The sequence below is a fragment of the Helianthus annuus genome, chromosome 1, assembly GCF_002127325.2.
Source record: "Helianthus annuus cultivar XRQ/B chromosome 1, HanXRQr2.0-SUNRISE, whole genome shotgun sequence".
Taxonomy (NCBI): Eukaryota; Viridiplantae; Streptophyta; class Magnoliopsida; order Asterales; family Asteraceae; genus Helianthus; species Helianthus annuus.
The window spans coordinates 124957759-124981913 of NC_035433.2; the positions used below are offsets into that span (position 1 = coordinate 124957759).

Here is a 24155-nt window from a genome sequence, read left to right on the forward strand (position 1 = left end):
CCCACATAATTACCAACATATAACTACCTTTGAGTCGACTAATCACTGGACCATTTGTGATTAATCGTTAAGTCAATCGTTAATTACGACGGATTGACTTTTAAGCAATAACTAAGCAAAAAATCAACTAAGAAGGGTTGAGCATACTTACCGAAGTCTTATGCACGATTTGTGAAGCTTAGAGAGCAGTCTTTAGCTCCAGAAATGCTCCAATGTGCAGATGGAAGGTGTGAAGAACTTGTTGCAACTTAGTGGCCTTTTATAGTGAATTTGGATGCATTAGATCATTACAACTAAGGCTACAAGTGCAACTAGATCATCAACAAGTGTCCCTGAGTGCTAGGGATCGTTTAGGGGGCGCCCATGCCCTTACAATCATGTCTAGAGTCGGTTAAAACACCAAACAGTGCTTCTATCCGCATTTTCTGTATCTGGGGGCTGACGCGGCCCGCGTCAATGATCCTTCAACTCTTACGCGGTCCGCTTGAATCTTCCTGTCAGAGCCCATATCTTCTACTGTTCGCGGCCCGCGTAAAGCCCTTTGCAACCTTTACGCGGCCCGCCTGAGACCTGCTGTAAGATTTTCAAATCTTTTTCAATTATTACAGTTGGCTCTTGGATTTACGGAGGGGTAACTTTGCGTTTTGGGGCCTTTCTTATTTACGTATAAGGGCCTCGGAACTTTTACCCAACTTAATAATCCTCGGTTAATTTATTATTACTCGAAAAGTCGTAACTTTTCGGTTGATCCATGATCCATTCGGTTGAAGGTACGAGCATCATTTAGGGTTACTGTGAAGTATATTTATCCCTTGTTGACATTCTGAACCCTTAAATTCCCATACTTTCTATGTTTGTCAACTTTAGTCCCTCTTTAATATTTACTACCACGTGCAAACCCTTGACACGTGTCAATACATTATAGGACACAAATTTTTGAGGTGTTACAGAAACTCAACCTGTCTATCCGATGGTAGTCCCGTGAGCTCATCGGGAAACACTTCGGGGTATTCTCGTACTACTGGCACGTCCTCGACCTTCTGCTTTTCTGTAGTGTTTACGACGTATGCTAGAAAGGCAACATACCCTTTCCTTAGGCATTTATGTGCTTGTGCTATCGTGATGAGGTTCTTAGTCTTGTCAGTGCGGTCTCCGCATGATATGGTGCCAACCAGTCCATTCCTATGACTATGTCGAATTCTCCAAGTTCCATAGGCATTAGGTCTATAGGGATAACATGGTTGTTTAAGCTTATTTTACAATTCTTAACTATGTCAACTATCTCTCTTTGACTTCCATCAGCCATTTCTACTGTAAAGGCATGATCTAGGTTTTGGGATGCCTGGTTCAAGTATGTCACACCCCTTTCTGCGGCGGAAGCACGAAGTGTGATCATGAAAGGTTCTCATTGCATACGAAAGGTAAACATACTACATGCTCATGAAAATAACTTCAAATACCATAACTTGAAATCATAAGTTAGCGTTTACAACGCGAGTTAACATAAAACATTGTCTTAAAAGGTTTACACTTTATTTAAAGACAAACACAAGCGACATCCACGAGCATAAGAGAGACCACGCGCACATCCATCCTAGTTACCTGAAATACATGTGAGTTTTGGAAAAACGTCAACATAATGTTGGTGTGAATTCATGCCGTTTTGTTTTGCACTTTTGTATACTTTGTATGAAAACATATTTTGTGAATAAATCGAGTTTTCATAAAATCCAGTTTCATGTGTACACCACGTACTCATGTATGATTCAAATTCTTCTAGAGTACCCCACGTACTCAAATATAATCCATGCTTTTCTTGAGTACCCCACGTACTCAAGTATTCATCAAGTTTTAGAATGGTATGAGTTTTTATGTAAATTAAGTATTCCTGTATGTATCAGGATTGTTAATGGGTTGCAAAGCCATTAACATGTGACACGACATAGGAAGTCACCAAACCTTAGGCATTTAATTGGTATATTCTGAGACACAAAAGCACTACTCGATACTCGCCCTCATCGAGAGTGTGGCTGCCCGGCACCCGTTAGATCTAACCTTTTGTTCTGCGGTCTAGGTATATTGTTGATTAATGGTGCTTCTGTACCCTATTCGTGACACGATTCCTCGCATCATTTTTCATAGCGCATCCTACTTGGTACTCGTTTCTCACCAAGCGCGCTTCTCATATTCCTATTTCACAACACACTTGGTACTCGTTCTCACCAAGTGCGCTTCTCGTTTTCTTATTTCACAACACACTTGGTACTCGTTCTCACCAAGTGCGCTTCTTGTATTCTTATATCGCTACACACTTGGTACTCGTTCTCACCAAGTGTGCTTTTTATTATCATACCATTTGTTAAACATAAAAATATCTGTAACATGTATTTCACCCCCGAAGTTATAAAACTGAAAACAGTTAAGAGAAAAGGGGGAGCATGAACTCACAACTTTGCGTTCCTGTGCGTCGTAAACTTCACCGGGTTTGCTTATTTAACGTCGTAACCTATACGCGTTTTCTTAACGTTAGTCACTAGACTTGCGTCGCACAAGTTCAGTCACTCACTTTTGTATTCGTATTGTCGTGTTAAAAAAATATTTCATATATTTTTTTTTTACTAAGTATCTTACTTATATTATTTTTCGCAAATTAATATAAGTATCTTGTGTTTTGCACTTTGCACCCGAATTATGTGTCTTGTATATTGTATGTGTATTTTCATGTTTATACTCCTCATGAGTATTTAGTGTATTTTTACGTCTTAATACGCTAGCACGTATAACACATACTATATACACTTAGCACAGAAGTTGGTGATAAAATAATATATATTTTTCTCTCAAAAATATACATACTTATATCCATTTTTATTCTTGAAGAAATCCTCATTTCTTATCACCAAAAATTAGGGAAACCTTGGTAATACTCTTAAATACATTTTTAGGGAATAAGTTTCTCAAAAACTTATATTTTTCTAAGTATCAAAATTTATAAAAATTTTGGCAGAGTTTCCCCTAAAAATGGAGGTTTCCCATGTTTTCAAAACATGTGTTTATTTTCTTTTAAATCGTCAACAATCATCAACAACACTTATCAACAATAATCATCCACGAATATCACTAATTTCTCCATTTCATGAACTTGGTTATTTACTAAAATTGTGTAGTAACTTACTAGCACATTTAGTAAGTCTTGTTATCTTTAAAAATAAGTTTAGTTTCTTAAAAACCTTATTTTCAAAGAATATAAAGTTTCACAACTTCTAGTCGGTTTTTACGAAAATTATTTCTTTGTTAAAACTTTTGTTACGCAAGTGTCCATACACTTGTTTGTTCACAAAAATCACTTTTGTTTGTGTAAGATCCGGTTTAGAACATGTGGTTCCTTTTGACGCTTGGTCTTTTGAAAATACAACTTGTAGATACATAGATCGGCAAGTTTTAAACACTATTTAACAAGTAAAAATACTTTTACACAAGTTCATGTTTCTCGTGTGGTAGAGTTTCACCTTTTAACCCTTGTACCGTCCGAAACAAGCTTATGTCAAGATCTATGATCTTAACAAAGTCGGGTTAAACGGTGATCCGAGCTACCACAACGTAGATCGGGCCTAAATAATCCCACAAATCAAATACTACAACATTTACACATCATGTGAGCTTTTATCCATCATTTAAGTGTCTTTTAGTAGACTTTAATGTATCAAATTGCAAGATTCCAAGTTTTAACTGTTATCTATCATATTAACCACTCTAGATTAGTTCAAGAATGTGTTTTAAGTAACTCACCACTAGCTCGAGGCTAGGGAAGAATCTAGACGCGAATGTGGTGGATAAAAGCTAGAGAAAAAGGTCCTTCGTGCTCCGAGTGCACCAAGCCTCCTAATACGTGATCCTTGATGCTTGGGTATGCTTGGAATGGCTTGAACAAGGCTCGAAAAATTGATGGGTGATTAGGGATGTTTGGCCGTGAGCTTTCTAGAGGGAGAGAGGAGAGTTGTTTGGTGTTGTGAAGTGTGAAAGTTCATATGTGCCATCTCACGGTATTTATAGACATTCCAAATGGCATATTCCTAGCATATTCCTGGCATATTCCTGGAATATTCCTAGCATATTCCTGGCATATTCCTGGAATATTCCTAGCATATTCCTAGCATATTCCTGGAATATTCCTAGCATATTCCTGGAATATTCCTAGCATATTCCTGGCATATTCCTAGAATATTCCTAGCATATTCCTAGCATATTCCTGGTATATTCCTGGAATATTCCTAGCATATTCCTAGGTTTTCTGCGTTGTCTGCGTTTTGCAGTGTAAGCACTGTGTCGCGTAGGAACTCACGGTACGCGCTTAAACTTGAAAAATAACGTTTTTAAGCGTTTCAATTTATTTTTCAACACGAACCTGATTAAAATAAAATTTTAATCATAACAGAATATTTGTGGGATTAAATATTATCCGGGCGGCCACCAACGTTCGTTTCGCAGTTTTGTCGTAATTTGTTCTGTACTTAAAGTGTGTTTCGGGTGCCTTTTAGTGCGTGTTTTAGCTTTCGTAACGACCATAAATTAAACCCTGATATGTACTCTTGGGTTTTAATGTACCTTTGTCGTAGGACCTACACCTAGGCCTCAATTCTAATGTCTGACTGCTTTCTGCAGTTCCGTTGACACAGTGTGTCTTACCGGTGAGTTTACTAATATTTCTGACGCAACGCTCTCGTTTTTGCATAAAGCAATATTTTGTAGTATACAACGTGCATGAATTCACTTGCTTAGCTTCTAATCAGTCAATGTTGACATTTAAGCTCATAAGTGCAGTCATTAAATAATAATTAAAATGTACGGAAGTTACCGGTTTTGTGCCAGTTGTCACAGTCTCCCCCCGTTAAAAGAATTTCGTCCCGAAATTCAGGTTGAACTAACTCTCGCAGGAGTCTTCTTGAATAGGTGGGGATACTTTTCTTTGAACTGGTCTTCGCGTTCCCATGTATACTCGGGTCCGTGCTTAGAGCTCCAACGTACTTTGACAAGTTTCACACTGCTCCTCCTAGTCTTGTTGACTTTCCAGTCAGTAACCTCAACGGGTTGTTCTGTAAATCGGAGGGCTTCATCAATATGCACTTCATCCACCGGGATGATCACGTTTTCTTGTGTTGGACTCTTCTTCAGGTTGGATACATGAAACGTATCATGTACTCCATTAAGTTCTTCCGGTAACTCCAACTTGTACGCCACGGTACCAATTCTTCTCAAGATTCTGAATGGTCCGATGTATCGTGGGTTCAGCTTTCCACGCTTTCCAAATCTGACTACGCCCTTCCAAGGTGAGACTTTTAACAACACTTTGTCTCCCACCTCGAATTCTACTGATTTTCTTTTCGGATCAGCGTAGCTCTTTTGTCGATCTCGAGCCGCCTTAATGCGTTCTCGGATCTGCGCAATCTTGTCGGTTGTCTCTTGAACAAGTTCAGGACCAACCATACGTTTATCTCCGGCATCTGCCCAACATAAGGGCGATCGACACTTGCGGCCATACAGAGCTTCGAACGGCGCGGCCTTTATGCTTGTATGATAACTGTTATTGTAGGAAAACTCAACTAAGGGTAGGTGAGTATCCCAGCTGCCGCCTAGATCCATGACACATGCGCGAAGCATATCTTCTAACGTTTGTATAGTCCGTTCGCTCTGGCCGTCTGTTTGCGGATGGAATGCCGTGCTTAGATCTAACTGAGATCCAAAGGCTTCCTGAAATGATTGCCAGATTCTTGAGACAAAGCGTCCATCTCTGTCTGAAATGATTGAGATAGGCACTCCATGACGTGCCACAATTTCTCTTAAGTATATTTCTGCAAGCTTTCCAGTGCTATCCTTCTCTCGGATTGGCAGGAAATGCGCAGATTTCGTCAACCGATCAACTATTACCCATATCATGTCGTGCCCCCTTGGGGTCCTGGGTAATTTCGTTATGAAGTCCATCGAGATTTGTTCCCACTTCCACACGGGAATCTCTGGTTGTTGTAGTAGGCCGGACGGTTTTTGATATTCGGCCTTAACCTTAGCACAGGTTAGGCATTTTCCAACATAGACAGCAACATCGCCTTTGAGTCTCGGCCACCAATAGTACTCTTTCAAGTCTTGATACATCTTGTCCGATCCTGGGTGGATCGAATATCTCGATTTGTGGGCTTCATTAAGGATGACTTCTCGTATGCCACCATAGAGTGGAACCCAAATACGCTTCTTGAAGTATAAGGCTCCCTCTTCATTTGGTGCCATGTACTTCAATGCACCTCGGAGGTATTCAGCTTTACGGTTCTCTCCTTTAAGAGCTTCTTGTTGTGCATCACGAATGCGTGCAGTGAGGTTCGTTCGAATGGTCATTTCTAACGCTCGAACTCTTAGGGTCTTAACCCTTTCTTTTCGACTTAATGCGTCTGCTACAACGTTTGCCTTTCCTGGGTGGTACTTAATCTCACAGTCGTAATCATTTAGCAGCTCGACCCATCGCCGCTGGCGCATCTTCAATTCCTTCTGATTAAATATGTGTTGCAGGCTTCTGTGATCTGTGAAGATTGTGCATCGAGTACCATATAGATAGTGTCGCCAGATTTTCAAGGCGAATACCACTGCGCCCAGCTCCAGGTCATGAGTGGTATAGTTTCTTTCATGCACCTTCAGTTGCCTTGAAGCGTAAGCGATGACCTTTTGGCGTTGCATGAGCACGCATCCCAGTCCTTGTCGCGAGGCGTCGCAGTATACCACGAAGTCTTCCGTGCCTTCGGGCAGTGACAATATTGGTGCATCGCATAGCTTGTTTTTGAGTAGCTGAAAAGCTTCCTCTTGTTTAACACCCCAGTCATACTTCTTGTCTTTCTGAGTAAGGGCAGTTAGCGGCTGAGCTATTTTGGAGAAATTCTCGATGAATCTCCGATAGTAGCCCGCTAAGCCCAAAAATTGGCGAACCTCAGTTGGGGTTTTGGGAGCTTCCCAATTCTTTATTGCTTCTATCTTGGACGGGTCTACATGAATGCCCTTCTCATTCACAACGTGACCAAGAAATTGTACTTCGCGAATCCAGAATTCGCATTTTGAGAACTTTGCATAAAGTTTCTCCTTTTTCAGTAGCTCCAAGATGGTTCTGAGGTGTTGCTCGTGCTCTTCTTTCGTCCGAGAGTAAATCAGGATATCATCGATAAATACAATCACAAATTTATCGAGATATGGTTTGCATACACGGTTCATCAGATCCATAAAGACCGCTGGTGCATTCGTCAGCCCGAATGGCATCACAAGAAACTCGTAATGCCCATAGCGTGTTCTGAATGCAGTCTTTGGTACGCTCTCCTCTTGGATTCTCAGCTGGTGGTATCCAGACCGAAGGTCGATCTTGGAATAATAGCTTGACCCTTGTAACTGGTCAAACAAGTCGTCAATCCTCGGTAGTGGGTACCGATTCTTGATCGTTAGTTTGTTCAGTTCCCTATAATCGATACACATCCGCATGGTTCCATCCTTTTTCTTCACGAACAAAACTGGAGCTCCCCATGGCGAGAAGCTTGGCCTTATGAATCCTTTATCCAACAACTCCTGGAGTTGTGTAGATAGTTCTTGCATTTCGGATGGCGCAAGTCTATACGGTGCCTTGGCTACAGGAGCAGCTCCCGGAACCAAGTCTATACGGAATTCGACTTGTCGTTGCGGAGGTAGTCCTGGCAGATCCTCAGGGAACACATCAGGAAATTCCTTCACCACAGGAATATCTTCGAGTTTCGGTTCCTCAGCCTTCTTATCTATAACGTGTGCTAGGAAGGCAACACATCCTTTCCTTAAGCACTTCTGTGCCTTCATGCAACTGATGATTCGAAGAGGCGCGTCTCGTTTTTCTCCATGCACGATGAGAGTTTCATCATTCGCCAAAGGGATGCGAATGACCTTCTCATGACAAATAACTTCAGCTTTGTTCTTGGACAGCCAGTCCATTCCGACTACCACATCGAAGCTACCCAGTTGAATAGGTAAGAGGTCGATGCTAAAGCTTCGTTCACCAAGTTCTAGCGTGCACCCTCTAACTACTTCGCCCGATTCAACAAGTTTTCCATTGGCTAATTCTATGGAATATGGGACTTCTAATCTACTAGATTCTATTCCGAGCGTACGTTTAAATTCCACAGACATGAAACTATAGTCGGCACCAGTGTCAAATAATATGGATGCATAGTGATTGTTAACTAGAAACGTACCGGTGACCACGTTAGGGTCCTCGCGTGCGTCCCTTGCTCCAATCACAAATGCTCGAGCCTGAGCATTGTCTTTCTTTGGGCAGTCTCTCATGAAATGATCGTTGCTTCCACACTTGAAGCATCCTTGGTTTCGCCCTTTCCCGTTATCATTCCTGTTACCAGCACCGTTTCCATTTTGATTCTTTCCCTTACTCCAACAGTCTTCTGTTCGATGACCCAATCTACCACACTTGTCGCACCTTGGAATGCGACAAGCTCCATCATGATGATACTTGCATTTTTGGCACTTAGGCATGGTGCCTTGGTATCCTTTGGCCGAAGTCTTTGACTCCTTAGAGGGGTTGGTGTCACGTTTCTTGTTGGAACCCTTGTTGTTGCGAGTTACTTGATTCAGGGTCGAATGCTTTCTCTTCTTGTCACCGGACGACTCAACATGTGTCTCGGTCTTCTCTGTTGGGTTCAACGATAACTTCTCCATACGAACACAATCCTCAGTAAGACTGACAGCCAGAGTTACAGCCTCAGTGATTGTTTGTGGTTTGGCCGACGTCACCATGCCACGAAATTCTGGGGCCAATCCCCAAATGTAGCGTTCAACGCGCTTGAATTCGGGAGTCACCATGTAAGGAATCACCCTAGACAAATCATGGAACCTCCGAGTATACCCAGTGATGTCAGCTCCTACCATAGTCAAGTGCCAGAACTCTGTCTCCAACCTTTGGAGTTCGGCACGAGAGCAATACTTCTCTCTCATCTTCTCCTTCAATTCATCCCAAGTCATGCCGTATGCAGCCTCATCGCCCAGCGTTTGAACTTGCAAATTCCACCATGTCAGTGCTTCGTCGACAAACAGCCCAGTAGCAAAAGTGACTTGCTGATCTGCGGTACACTTGCTCATGCGGATTGTGGCTTCAGTCTTTTCCGTCCAACGCACAAAGGCTACTGCTCCTCCAGTGCCATCGTAGTTCATAGGTTTGCAGTCGAGGAACTGCTTGAAGGTGCAGCCTGTAATTAACCCAACCAATTCACTTATGAGCAATCGAAGAAATAATGAAACAAAGACCGTTCATAAATTTCTTCATGCTTAGTAAATTGTTCTAAGGTTACCTTGAACTGCGTTTCCACCGGACGAATCTCCATGTCCGTTACGCCTGGCACTGCTTGGCCCTCCACTGTCTTGGGTACGGTTCGCCTCGTACTGGGCGATAGCAGCAGAGATTCTCTCTTCCAGTAGAGCGTTCAGCTCTTCAGCAGTTTTTGGTAGTGGGGGAGGAGGAGGTTGATCATCATTGCGAGCATTCACAGCTTTCCTGGGTGCCATGTTCTGACAGAACATAACACAGCAGGGTTAGGCATTTGTTTTGACGTCGTCATACTGGACAGTAGTAGTATATATTCACAGGTATATACCACATAATTAACATCAAATAATTATTACTCTAGCAGAGTACTTAGTAGGCTTGTACTGAGGGAATCTATACGTGACAAGACTTGCTGTGATTTCTGTGCACTGAATTCCATAATTATGTATGCATCCATAATTACGTAACTCCTTGCACAGTCCGCACAGTTCGTTTCATCCTCGTATCTCTTCCTTCAGATGGGCCATCGTTGCAGGTAAAGTCACGTATACCTGTGACATCCTACATCTAGTATATGCTAATTATCACACATAATTTGCAAGTAATTTCTCAGTTAAGACAAGTGCTACTCCTGTGCACCCTAAGTCTCGTAGTGTCTTTTCTAGACTCGTGTAGTCAGTTTCAGGTAGTGGATGTCGCGGGACGTTTTATGCAATGAAAACTCTTTGAAAATTGTTTTCGTGATAGGATCCTAGAGATTGTAGACTAGACTCGAGAAGGAATCCTGGTTCACTACAATCGCAGCTCTGATACCAATCTGTCACACCCCTTTCTGCGGCGGAAGCACGAAGTGTGATCATGAAAGGTTCTCATTGCATACGAAAGGTAAACATACTACATGCTCATGAAAATAACTTCAAATACCATAACTTGAAATCATAAGTTAGCGTTTACAACGCGAGTTAACATAAAACATTGTCTTAAAAGGTTTACACTTTATTTAAAGACAAACACAAGCGACATCCACGAGCATAAGAGAGACCACGCGCACATCCATCCTAGTTACCTGAAATACATGTGAGTTTTGGAAAAACGTCAACATAATGTTGGTGTGAATTCATGCCGTTTTGTTTTGCACTTTTGTATACTTTGTATGAAAACATATTTTGTGAATAAATCGAGTTTTCATAAAATCCAGTTTCATGTGTACACCACGTACTCATGTATGATTCAAATTCTTCTAGAGTACCCCACGTACTCAAATATAATCCATGCTTTTCTTGAGTACCCCACGTACTCAAGTATTCATCAAGTTTTAGAATGGTATGAGTTTTTATGTAAATTAAGTATTCCTGTATGTATCAGGATTGTTAATGGGTTGCAAAGCCATTAACATGTGACACGACATAGGAAGTCACCAAACCTTAGGCATTTAATTGGTATATTCTGAGACACAAAAGCACTACTCGATACTCGCCCTCATCGAGAGTGTGGCTGCCCGGCACCCGTTAGATCTAACCTTTTGTTCTGCGGTCTAGGTATATTGTTGATTAATGGTGCTTCTGTACCCTATTCGTGACACGATTCCTCGCATCATTTTTCATAGCGCATCCTACTTGGTACTCGTTTCTCACCAAGCGCGCTTCTCATATTCCTATTTCACAACACACTTGGTACTCGTTCTCACCAAGTGCGCTTCTCGTTTTCTTATTTCACAACACACTTGGTACTCGTTCTCACCAAGTGCGCTTCTTGTATTCTTATATCGCTACACACTTGGTACTCGTTCTCACCAAGTGTGCTTTTTATTATCATACCATTTGTTAAACATAAAAATATCTGTAACATGTATTTCACCCCCGAAGTTATAAAACTGAAAACAGTTAAGAGAAAAGGGGGAGCATGAACTCACAACTTTGCGTTCCTGTGCGTCGTAAACTTCACCGGGTTTGCTTATTTAACGTCGTAACCTATACGCGTTTTCTTAACGTTAGTCACTAGACTTGCGTCGCACAAGTTCAGTCACTCACTTTTGTATTCGTATTGTCGTGTTAAAAAAATATTTCATATATTTTTTTTTTACTAAGTATCTTACTTATATTATTTTTCGCAAATTAATATAAGTATCTTGTGTTTTGCACTTTGCACCCGAATTATGTGTCTTGTATATTGTATGTGTATTTTCATGTTTATACTCCTCATGAGTATTTAGTGTATTTTTACGTCTTAATACGCTAGCACGTATAACACATACTATATACACTTAGCACAGAAGTTGGTGATAAAATAATATATATTTTTCTCTCAAAAATATACATACTTATATCCATTTTTATTCTTGAAGAAATCCTCATTTCTTATCACCAAAAATTAGGGAAACCTTGGTAATACTCTTAAATACATTTTTAGGGAATAAGTTTCTCAAAAACTTATATTTTTCTAAGTATCAAAATTTATAAAAATTTTGGCAGAGTTTCCCCTAAAAATGGAGGTTTCCCATGTTTTCAAAACATGTGTTTATTTTCTTTTAAATCGTCAACAATCATCAACAACACTTATCAACAATAATCATCCACGAATATCACTAATTTCTCCATTTCATGAACTTGGTTATTTACTAAAATTGTGTAGTAACTTACTAGCACATTTAGTAAGTCTTGTTATCTTTAAAAATAAGTTTAGTTTCTTAAAAACCTTATTTTCAAAGAATATAAAGTTTCACAACTTCTAGTCGGTTTTTACGAAAATTATTTCTTTGTTAAAACTTTTGTTACGCAAGTGTCCATACACTTGTTTGTTCACAAAAATCACTTTTGTTTGTGTAAGATCCGGTTTAGAACATGTGGTTCCTTTTGACGCTTGGTCTTTTGAAAATACAACTTGTAGATACATAGATCGGCAAGTTTTAAACACTATTTAACAAGTAAAAATACTTTTACACAAGTTCATGTTTCTCGTGTGGTAGAGTTTCACCTTTTAACCCTTGTACCGTCCGAAACAAGCTTATGTCAAGATCTATGATCTTAACAAAGTCGGGTTAAACGGTGATCCGAGCTACCACAACGTAGATCGGGCCTAAATAATCCCACAAATCAAATACTACAACATTTACACATCATGTGAGCTTTTATCCATCATTTAAGTGTCTTTTAGTAGACTTTAATGTATCAAATTGCAAGATTCCAAGTTTTAACTGTTATCTATCATATTAACCACTCTAGATTAGTTCAAGAATGTGTTTTAAGTAACTCACCACTAGCTCGAGGCTAGGGAAGAATCTAGACGCGAATGTGGTGGATAAAAGCTAGAGAAAAAGGTCCTTCGTGCTCCGAGTGCACCAAGCCTCCTAATACGTGATCTTTGATGCTTGGGTATGCTTGGAATGGCTTGAACAAGGCTCGAAAAATTGATGGGTGATTAGGGATGTTTGGCCGTGAGCTTTCTAGAGGGAGAGAGGAGAGTTGTTTGGTGTTGTGAAGTGTGAAAGTTCATATGTGCCATCTCACGGTATTTATAGACATTCCAAATGGCATATTCCTAGCATATTCCTGGCATATTCCTGGAATATTCCTAGCATATTCCTGGCATATTCCTGGAATATTCCTAGCATATTCCTAGCATATTCCTGGAATATTCCTAGCATATTCCTGGAATATTCCTAGCATATTCCTGGCATATTCCTAGAATATTCCTAGCATATTCCTAGCATATTCCTGGTATATTCCTGGAATATTCCTAGCATATTCCTAGGTTTTCTGCGTTGTCTGCGTTTTGCAGTGTAAGCACTGTGTCGCGTAGGAACTCACGGTACGCGCTTAAACTTGAAAAATAACGTTTTTAAGCGTTTCAATTTATTTTTCAACACGAACCTGATTAAAATAAAATTTTAATCATAACAGAATATTTGTGGGATTAAATATTATCCGGGCGGCCACCAACGTTCGTTTCGCAGTTTTGTCGTAATTTGTTCTGTACTTAAAGTGTGTTTCGGGTGCCTTTTAGTGCGTGTTTTAGCTTTCGTAACGACCATAAATTAAACCCTGATATGTACTCTTGGGTTTTAATGTACCTTTGTCGTAGGACCTACACCTAGGCCTCAATTCTAATGTCTGACTGCTTTCTGCAGTTCCGTTGACACAGTGTGTCTTACCGGTGAGTTTACTAATATTTCTGACGCAACGCTCTCGTTTTTGCATAAAGCAATATTTTGTAGTATACAACGTGCATGAATTCACTTGCTTAGCTTCTAATCAGTCAATGTTGACATTTAAGCTCATAAGTGCAGTCATTAAATAATAATTAAAATGTACGGAAGTTACCGGTTTTGTGCCAGTTGTCACAAAGTAAGGTCTAAAGGTAGTCGACACTAGACTTCTATTTGCACCGGTATCAAATAACACACGCGCATATACATCATTTACGAGATACGTACCCGTGATAACGTCTGTATTGGTCTTGGCTTCTTCCGTGGTGAGTACAAATGCCCGCCCTTTTGGCTGATTTGGTTGTGTCCTATCATTTCTTTTGAGTTCGGGACATTCAGATCTCATGTGGTTAGGGTCTCCACATTTGAACACTTCTTCTTTTCCTTGCATTCTTGAAGAACATGACCCGTCTTTTTGCAATTTGGACAAGGAAAACGACATTCCCCCGTATGAAAGCGTTTGCAAATTGGACATTGAGGAAATGTTTTAGGCCTTTTAAAGTTGTTATTCCGGGTGTCCCCCTTTCTTTCTTCCCACTTCCTTTTTGGTGCGGGAGATTCAGCCTGCCGCAGAATCATCTCGACAGCCATGAAGTCGCCAGCCTCAACAGTTTCTGCAAAAGTCTTGGGGGATTTGGATTTGATAAACACCCTCATTTCAGAGGGTAGACCCCAAATAAACCTACTGATCAGTTGTTCCTCAGTCAATGCTAAATAAGAAACCAGTCGAGATATGTCGTTGAAACGAGAAACATATTCTCGATAGGTTTTATTTCCCATTTTTAACTGAAAGAATTCCACTTCCAGTTGCTCAGTCTCACTGGGAGGACAATACTTAGCAAGAAACTTATGAATAAACGCCTCCCACTTCATCTCCTTAACCTTTTCTTTTCCCTCTGTTCGGACCACAATGTTCCACCAGTGAAGGGCTTCAGCTTCAAACATATGTACGGCGAACCGTACTTTGTTGCGGTCATCACACTCACATATGTCTAATACTGACTCCATTTTGTTGAGCCAATCTTGAGCTTCTAGTGCTCCCTTTCTTCCGTCAAAGGACTGAGGTTTACAGGACATGAAGTGCTTATAAGTACATTCCTTTGATTTGGAATATTCACCTTTTCCTTCTAGTGGCATGGTTGCAATAGTGTTTTTCCTTTCGCCCATTCCTTCCCTTCGTACTGGCGTGGAGGCTGCTGAGCTTTCTTCATGTCATTCTCCAGATTGGTTAACATTACCGGTTTGTGCATTCTTCATTACCTTAGCCACTTCCACAGCTATATTGTGGATATCCTCAGTATTTAGACGCATGCTTGTACTAGACCGGGACTTGACACTATGAGAGGGAGTTCGAGTCCTATAAGAATCTTCCTCTCTCCTGTTATTCTGATTATTTCTAGACCCTTGATCATCTCTATGTTCAGACATTGTCTCCTTCCTATAGGAATATGAGTATAAAGAGTTACTAGTATGTATGATACATAATTATAATATAACAACTATATACGTCACATAGATATATATATATATATATAGCACATAAAAAGGCACAACATAGTTTACTTCTTCTAGCGTCACTCAATTGACTATGCAAGTACTTTTCCTGAGAGCAAGTTATTTGGCCTAGTCTGAGTGTGCTATTAATCTTTAGGGAACTACTGGTTAAAGCTTAGGCATTCCTGCAATACCTAATTCGCTAAAACCTCGGGCTCTGATACCAACTGTAACACCCACCCCGTAACCCGGGTGATTATGCACAATTGATACACTTACAGCGGAAACAAACTAAACTTTCATTAAAACTTATAATAGTCTAAGTACAACACTTTATTTATTTACAAACTTTTGGCAACTAAGAACTCCTTGATCTTCTAAACCTCCACAACTGTCAAGTAGTTCCTATAGCTTTCCTCATGACTCGCCTGAGATAAGTATACTCAAAACGACGTCAGATATATACTGGTGAGCTCATACTATACAATTTTTATAAAGACAGACCCCAGTTTACATTATATGCATACACAATATGGGCATGTGACCACATTATAGTCAGGTTGGGCCTCATTTTTACCTTATAGGTCACATTGACTTGTCACAAACCACCGTACAAGAGACATACTGGTCCTCCAGCTGTGTCCCCCTACGGCCGTCACATAGGTATGAGTGTGTGTCGCTGGACCTTATAAGCACGAAGTGCCTGTGGGTACAACACCTTATTACCCTTCCCAGAGTGACACACCTCATTAAGCATAATAGGATCCCATATACCCCTACTGACACATGCATACTGCAGCATTCTCATTATTACCAGTTATGGACGAGTATACTATCACAGTTTAAAAGACAAGTATGATGACTCACCTGATTAGCAATTGCTTAACTGCCGCTAGTACGACTGGGTTATGTCTCAAGGTCCTGACACAATTACATAATCCTAGGTTAGATAATGGTACACCTAACTAGTCATTATCATGGTTGGATATTGGTTAACCCTACCTTGTTTAAGCATGGGTGATCAGTCCATGCCTAACTAAGGCTAGGCTACCCAATACCCACCCCTGACAATAACCCTAGTACCTAAAAATAATACTAACACTATTACTACTACTAATATATATTATTACTAATAATAAAACTAATATTAACTACTAAAAATAAATAATAAATAACTAAACATAAACTTAAACGAGAGTATACCTCAAAACTATCTACGGCACGTTGATGTAGAGTTTCCCTACTCCTGCTCCTACTCGTGCTCCAAAAACGACTACTAACAACACCCAACGGGGTATCGTATACTCAGGATTCTCTATACTAGAGCATTCCCGTTAAAGAAACGGGTACCTAAACAAACTACTGAGACTCTTATTTAAAGGAAGCAAGCAGGCACCGCAAATCCCTGGTCGATGTGGGATTCAATTGACGTGCCTACCTACCTGCTAGCTTGCTTGCTTATATATATTAATTCAGCTGCTTAACTCGTTTTTCTTATATAACTTTTAAAATATGACGTTTTATAAAACGACGAATATGTCATTAGAACGAGCATATTTTTATCTACGTTTTAACCTAAGTTTCATTAAAAACGGAGTAAGGTAAAAAAGAATAATATATTTAATTATCAATATTAACGGTCTCCTATATTAGCCAAGGTTTGTCAAGATATTTCACCTTTCACACAATCATCTTACTCGTTTAACAATATATGAAATACAAATTACATATTTCACACGTTTATAACCAGCACATTAAGATTCGGGGTATTACAAGTACCTTGTCTCTGGCTCATACTGGGCCTCAAAATATTGTCTGTCTATGCACTGGCACTGTCAGTATATTTCCGAGTTATCCGCTAATTGTGCTAACTGTGTCTTGTGCATCAAGTATGTCACTAAAGTTTGTATGTAATGAATGGTGTGACAGTATGAAATGTGATGCACATGTATGTATGATACATAAATCATAAAACAGTTTAAATCATCAGTTGTAATTAAGCACAGTCATTAAGCACAAATTTAATGTTAATTAATTGTACGGATACCTGCAATTATGAGGGTTGTCACACAAGTGTCTTAATATAAAATATATATTCTAAATATATATTTATCCATTTTTATTTACAAAAACCAACCTCCGATACTTTGTATTTTTGTAACAAAATTCATGACAAAGTTTATATTGAAAAACAAAGTTAAAACACACTTGTGAACACTTGTTTAGGAAAATATTTTCTAAGTGTTGGAATTTTTAGAAAATTTCGTCATAGTTTCCTTTGTAAATGGAGGTGGCCATGCTATTTAGCATATCATTTTCTTTTCAAAAAAATCATCCAAACAATCAACAACAAATTACTAATCATTTTACACTTACCAAGTGCAAAAACTATACACTTTTCATAATAACATGAACTTGGTCTTTTATTAAATACTTGTAGTGACTTGGTAAAATGTTTAGTGGTTTAGTTACCCTTTAAAGTATGTTCATCCCTTTAGAAATCTCATTTTTAAAGAAACTAAGTGTTTACTACTTGTAAACACATTGTACAAAAATGTTGATTCACTAACTCCCTTGTTTCACAAATGTTTATATGCTTGTTTTTCCACTAAACATAATGTAGGTTTATGTAAAAATCATGATCCATTAGGAATCACATTTTGGTCTTGGTTCTCTTGAAAAATCATTCACAAATCTTGGATTTACAAGATTAGTAGCTTACTTTGTTTATTACTTTTTCAAGAAATCATCTTGTTTTCAAGTTCTTGTTTAATCAAGAAGATGATCATCTTGTATAAACACATAATCATCTCCTAACTTGCTAAACCATGTTTTTAATCATAATCTAGCAAGTTCCATGTAATGCTCAACATCAAGATCTCTAGACCACAATCAATCATTATACATACACTAACAACATCAATTCAACAAGATTTCATCTTATGTTAGCTTTATGTTTCAAGATTCAAGTGTATCTTCTTTAGTGTTCTTGTGTTAATCAACATACTATAACTTTTAACCACTAAAAATATGAAATAAACTAAGATCAAAAGAGTCTTACTACTAGCTTCAAGCTAGGGAAGAACAATGGTAAAGATGAAGTGGATAAAAGCAAACAAAGGAGGTCCTTGATGATCTAAGAGTTCCACACCTTCTTATTCACCCTTGTGCACCTTGAGATAACCTTGGAGTGGATGATTGAAGATCGAAAATGATGGTGGTGGTGTTGCCTATTCTCGGCCGTGAGAGGGAGAGGGAAGAAGAGAGTGGTGAGTTATGGTGTTTGTTGTGAGAAAGATGAAGGTGATCTTGTTCTTATAACCAACTTCTCTAATATCCAATGGGTTATGTGTCACACAAAGTACAAGCATAATCTTCCATCAATCTAAGTAAGATCCATAGAAGATTTAGAAAGATTTTGAAAAATCTTGAGTGTGGGGCCACTAAGTGGGCCGATTACATCCAAAGGGGGGGGGGGGTAATTTGTAACTTCAAATGGTAAGCAGGTAATTAGTGGAAGTTAAGTGTAATATCTAGTGTTTTAGGTGTAGGATGCTTTATGTAATATGTTAAAGTGTTCGGGAGCCATAACTAGCTCAGAAAAAGTAAAACAATCCTTCTAGCAATATTTTAGTGTTCCGGGTAATTTCTAGTTGTTCGTTTAGATACCGGTTCGTTAAAGTGCTAACTTATACCGTATAGTGTCCTTTATGTAACTTTTTGTGACACTTTTAATTCCCGGCACTTAGGAAAGCATACAGGACCATTTTGCCATATTTTTGCATGTTACTAGCATGTTAAAATGCTGATTTTTTGATGATTAATGCAGAATTCTGCACTTAGAGTGGGTTTTAGGCACTTTCCGGCACTTAAACTATCACCTAGTATCGTTTGTCTATGTACTGGCACTGTCAGTATATTTCTGTGTTATCCGCTCACTGTGCTAACTGTGCTTTGTGCATCATGTATGTCCCTAAAGTTTGTATGTAATAAATGGTGTGACAGTATGAAATGTGATGCACATGTATATATCACACAGAAATCATAAAGCAGTTTATATCATCAGTTGTAATTAAGCACAGTCATTAAGCATAAATCATATTAATTAATTGTACGGATACCTGTAATTATGAGGGTTGTCACACATGTCGACTGTCACACCCTGGCTTTTGTGGAAGCGTGGGTTAACTTGGTGTAACTTCTTAATACCATAGCAACAATCGCAACAACACTACATGATTTAAAACATAAGATGTTCATCCACTCATTAAGTCAAATACTACCACAACATCATTGTTGGAAAATGTCGACACTTACGATAAGTTACAAACCATACCTGTTCAAAACATATTTACCAGACACAACAAAAGACTTGAAATAAAAACATGGTTTAAAGGCATGTAACCCGTCCAGGCAAGGGTTACACCTCCTAAACCAACTACCCCGGATGACATCTTTATTCAACGCAGCTTAACATGCATGCAGACACTTGCCAGATCCCCTTAGTTTCCTGAAATACATGTAGTTTGAAAAATCAACAAAAGTTGAGCGAGTTCATGTGTATGTGTGTCTGTGTAAACCTTTGAAATGCGTCTGTATGTATGAAAAACCCTGGTATGTAGCAATTAAGGAAAAATAAAAGAGATCACCAATGGGTTGCAAAGCCACTGGTATGTGTGAAACAGTGCAGGAAGTACTCAAACCTAGCAAATTTGTACCGGGCCTTCGGCTGTAAGACACAGTCACCACTATGGGCCTCCCTGGCCTCATGGGTGTGGGCTCGCTACACCCAAGTAGATCTATCACTCTTGTCCCTCAGTCCTAACAACGAGGATTAATGGCCTTAAGTGTTGTACCCACCTTTCACATGATCTAAGCGTCTAAACCCTCCTTAAGCTAACCATACCATTTATAAAAGCGTCTGTAAATTGTAACATGTATTACACCCCCGAAGTATAAAATTGAAAACAGTTTAAAAGAAAAGGGGGACATGAACTCACTGTATTGCGTCCTCTGAATCGAGTCGTCAATCCGAACTCTGTCTGCTATGCGACGACCTACACGTACTAACGTCTATTAGACGAACGGACCATGCCTTGGCTTAGGTTTTAGTGTTTTGAGTTGCGTTACTTTGATATTATACTTGTCAAAATAATAATTATTATTTTAACTTAACTTTTGTCTTTAGGAAAAATAGTTAGGCAACTATTCTGTATCTACACTTCTCAAGTATTTATATGTGTAATTCCTTTCCAAGGATGAGGGTATTTATACATGTATTTTTGTGATTTAGAGTATTGACATTATATATTTTTAAGTCTCACTTTAGAAAATATATAATATTTTATCTATCAAAAATAAAATGTCCCAAAATATATAGTTTTCCAAAAATACAAATAATCACACAAGCGTGTTAACATGAAATATATATTTAAAATATATATTTATTCGCTTTTATTTTCGAAACTCACCTCCGATATTTTGGAGTTTTGTAACAAAACTTATGGCGAAGTTTACTTCCGAAAAACAAAGTTAACACAGTTTGTAAATACTTGTTAGAAAATAATTTTCTAAGTCTTGGGATTTTTAGAAAATTTCGTCAGAGTTTCCCCTAAAAACGGGAGTGTCCATGCTAATAAGCATATCGTTTTCTTTTCGAAATCAATCAACAATCATTCTTTATAATACCAAGTGCAAAAATATATGTTTCACACCCTAGTCATGAACTTGATGTGTTTCGAAAAGGCGTAGTAACTTAGTAAAGCTTTTAGTAGACTTAGTTACCTTCCGAAGTGTAGTTATTCCATCAAAAATCATTTTCTTAAACGGGTTACGTTTTCACAACTTGTAAACCATATTTACAAAAATTAACTTCTTGAACTCTTCTTGTAAATAAATGTTCTTACACTTATTTTATTTCTAAAAATAATGTAAGTATATGTAAAGTCGTGATTTTCTAAAACCCGATTCTTTAACTTGGTTTACTTAGAAAAAAAAAATTCTAGTAAGACTTGAATCAACATGATCACCAATCTACAAGTTCACTCATATTTTAGAAAATCATTCTTTTCAAGTTCATGACTAACTAGAAAGTGGTTATCTTACTTAACATATAACCACTTCCTACTTTGGTTAAATCACCCTTCTAAATATTATCTAACTATATTCATAGGGTGATTAATCCATATAACCAAGAATCTACATAACATCAACAACATACTCATAATCAACATCATACTAGTAGCATTTTATTATAAAGTAAACTTTTATGTTCATTATTCTTGTTTAACATCTTTTAGTATTCTTGTTCTTTAGTGATTTAGACAATAACATCATACTACTTATTTTGACTAAGAACAAGATGAAACAAGGTGTAAAGAGACTTACTACTAGCACAAGGCTAGGGTAGAATCTAGTGCAAAGATGATGAGAAATATAATGAACAAGACTAGAACAAAGCTCCTTTGAATGCTCCTTAACTTGCAACCTCCATGAATCACCTTCAAGGCTTGAATGGAGCTTGAATATGATGAAGATGGTGATGTAAAAATGGTGGTGATGGTGGCGGTTTGGGGTGAGCCGAAAGAGAGAGAGAGAGAGAGAGAGTGAAGAGTGAGGGTGAACTTGAAATGACGAAGATGATCTAAGGCTCCATACTTAAAGGATGTCTTCATATATTATGGTTACTTACACAAGCCAAGATCTAATAAAATAATGTGTTATAATCTAATCAAATATTGGAGGCATGGTGGATGATTTGGTGGGTCCATGAGGGACCGAAATCGGTTCTAGGGGGGTTGGGTGTAACTTTTGTAACTAAAATGTAAAAGATAGTTAAAATCCAAGTAACTTGATGATACATGTTAGTTTGATTATTTTTAGTGGGTGTTATGGCAAACGGGGATCATGACTAGCCAAAAATACTAAAACAGTGTAATTGACAAAAATTTAGTGTCCCGGGTAATGTCTGGTTATCCGGTTAGATACTGTCCCGTTAAAGTTCTTAATTAGTCCAAATAATGTCTTTTATATATATTTTTGTAACACAAATTATTCCCGGCACTTAGGAAAGTATACAGGACCATTCTGCCATATTTTTGCACTCTACTAGCATTTTACAATGCTGAATTTTAATAATAAATGCAGAATTCTACATTTATAGTGTGTCTTAGGCACTTCCCGATACTATAATTATCACCTAGTGACGCAGTTTTATGGTCCTCACTTCCCTACACTCCATAATAGTGTAGTACCCTGTCCCTGGCTCATACTGGCCATAATAACATTGTCTGCCTATGTGCTGGCGTTGTCAGCATTATTTCTGAATCAACCGTTCAGTGTGCTAACTGTGTTGTGTGCATCAAGTATGTCACTGATGTTTGTGTGAAATAAATGGAGTGACTGCATGAAATATGATGCACATGTATGTATGATACAAAAATCCTAAAGCAGTTTAAAGTGTCAGTTGTAATCAAGCACAGTCATTAAGCACATAATTAAAATTAATTAATTGTACAGTACCTGTAATTGTGAGGGTTGTCACATTCTCCCCCCGTTAAGAAAATTTTGTCTCGAAATTTTAGGTTCTGCTTCCAATTGCCGGGGGTCTTGGGGAATAAATGCGGTTACTTGGCCTTCATACGATCCTCACATTCCCACGTGAATTCTGGGCCATGTCGCGCGTTCCATCGAACCTTGACGAGCTTGACACTACTCCTGCGTGTTTTGTTAACTTTCCAATTCGTAACCTCAACCGGTTCTTCAATGAAGTGGAGAGTGTCGTCGACATGAACCTCATCGGCAGGAATGACAACGGTGTGTTGAGTTAGACTCTTTTTCAGGTTTGATACATGGAACGTATCATGAACACCATTAAGTTCAGCTGGTAAGTCTAATTTGTATGCTTCAAGTCCAATCCTTTGCAGGATTCTGAATGGGCCAATGTAACGCGGATTCAACTTCCCACGCTTCCCAAAGCGTGCCACACCCTTCCAGGGTGAAACCTTCAACAAAACCATATCCCCAACTTGAAACTCTAAAGGTTTCCTCCTTTGGTTTGCATAACCTTTCTGCCTGTCGCGAGCTGCCTTGATGCGCTCTTGAATTTGAAAGATCTTGTCTGTTGTTTCTTGAACTATTTTGGGACCAACCAGCTGTCTATCGCCCGCATCAGCCCAGCATAGCGGTGATCGATGTCACACCCCCAAAATCCACCTGCGGAGTACTACCGCTTGGAGGCGTGACTGACCAGGATCCAGCCACCAATCATACTGAACGAGCATATAAATAGTTTTAAAAGTCTAACCAATACGATTGGTGTTCAAACAAAACAAAGTTTAAGTTGTAAGCGGAAGCATAAGTCTTAAAGTTAAAACATATGTTCAAATGTTTTCAAGTTTAACATGGCACGCGGCAATCCATGTCCCACAACGACTCTCCTCCATGCAAGCTCCAGCTGAGTACCTATGGTCCTGCAAAGCATGTAGTAACGAGTCAACAACTAGTTGAGTGAGTTCACGGTTGGGTGTTCGTTTTAAGTTATTTCGAAAACAGTTTCCTTTAACTGGCATCCTGCCGTGGGGGTTACCCCATAGTTTAAAAACGTGACTTATTTGTTCCCGGTTACTCCGGCATTCCAGCCGTGGGGGCTACCCCGTGTTAGTTATCAGGCATTACGGCCGTGGGGGCTACCCCATGCGTACACTAGACTCGTTACCATATCGACTGCTGACTGTAGTCATGTTTATGTGCCCTGAAACTGTCAATGTCTATCATCATTGACGTGCCCCAGATCCATTAGTTCACGCCCGTCCTCTGCGGCACGGTGTGAGGTTTGTCAGACCTAAATAGCGCTATCTAACTAATGACCCGCTCGCCATTGGCCCGGCGATTAAGTCGATATAAAAAGGAGGGACTTCGTGATAGAGTTTTGGTCTAGTACGAGTTATCCGTCCGTCCGGACGAGGAATCACATTCCTGAACCACTGCTGTCCTACCCAAGGAGGACGAGGAATCCACGTTCCTTAATCCCATTCCCAACCCAGGGAATCCCATGCTTTGTAGAGGGTGTGAACTCACCTTGGTTTGCTCGGCAGTAACACAGAAGGGTCAATCAAGTTGCAAGTGGTCAAC

The 24155-nt window shown here is 39.1% G+C and overlaps 1 protein-coding gene across 1 annotated transcript; it reads right to left on the reverse strand.

Annotated features, from left to right (window-relative positions):
• Positions 1–13871: 13871 nt before the first annotated feature.
• Positions 13872–14696, reverse strand: LOC110930865. The gene has a single exon (XM_022174258.1). The coding sequence runs from the start codon at positions 14694–14696 to the stop codon at positions 13872–13874; it is 825 nt and encodes a 274-aa protein (XP_022029950.1).
• Positions 14697–24155: the final 9459 nt, after the last annotated feature.

Bases quoted from the DNA above. Each gene is read 5' to 3' on its own strand.
- LOC110930865 (XM_022174258.1), bottom strand. From the start codon at position 14,696: ATGGGCGAAAGGAAAAACACTATTGCAACCATGCCACTAGAAGGAAAA.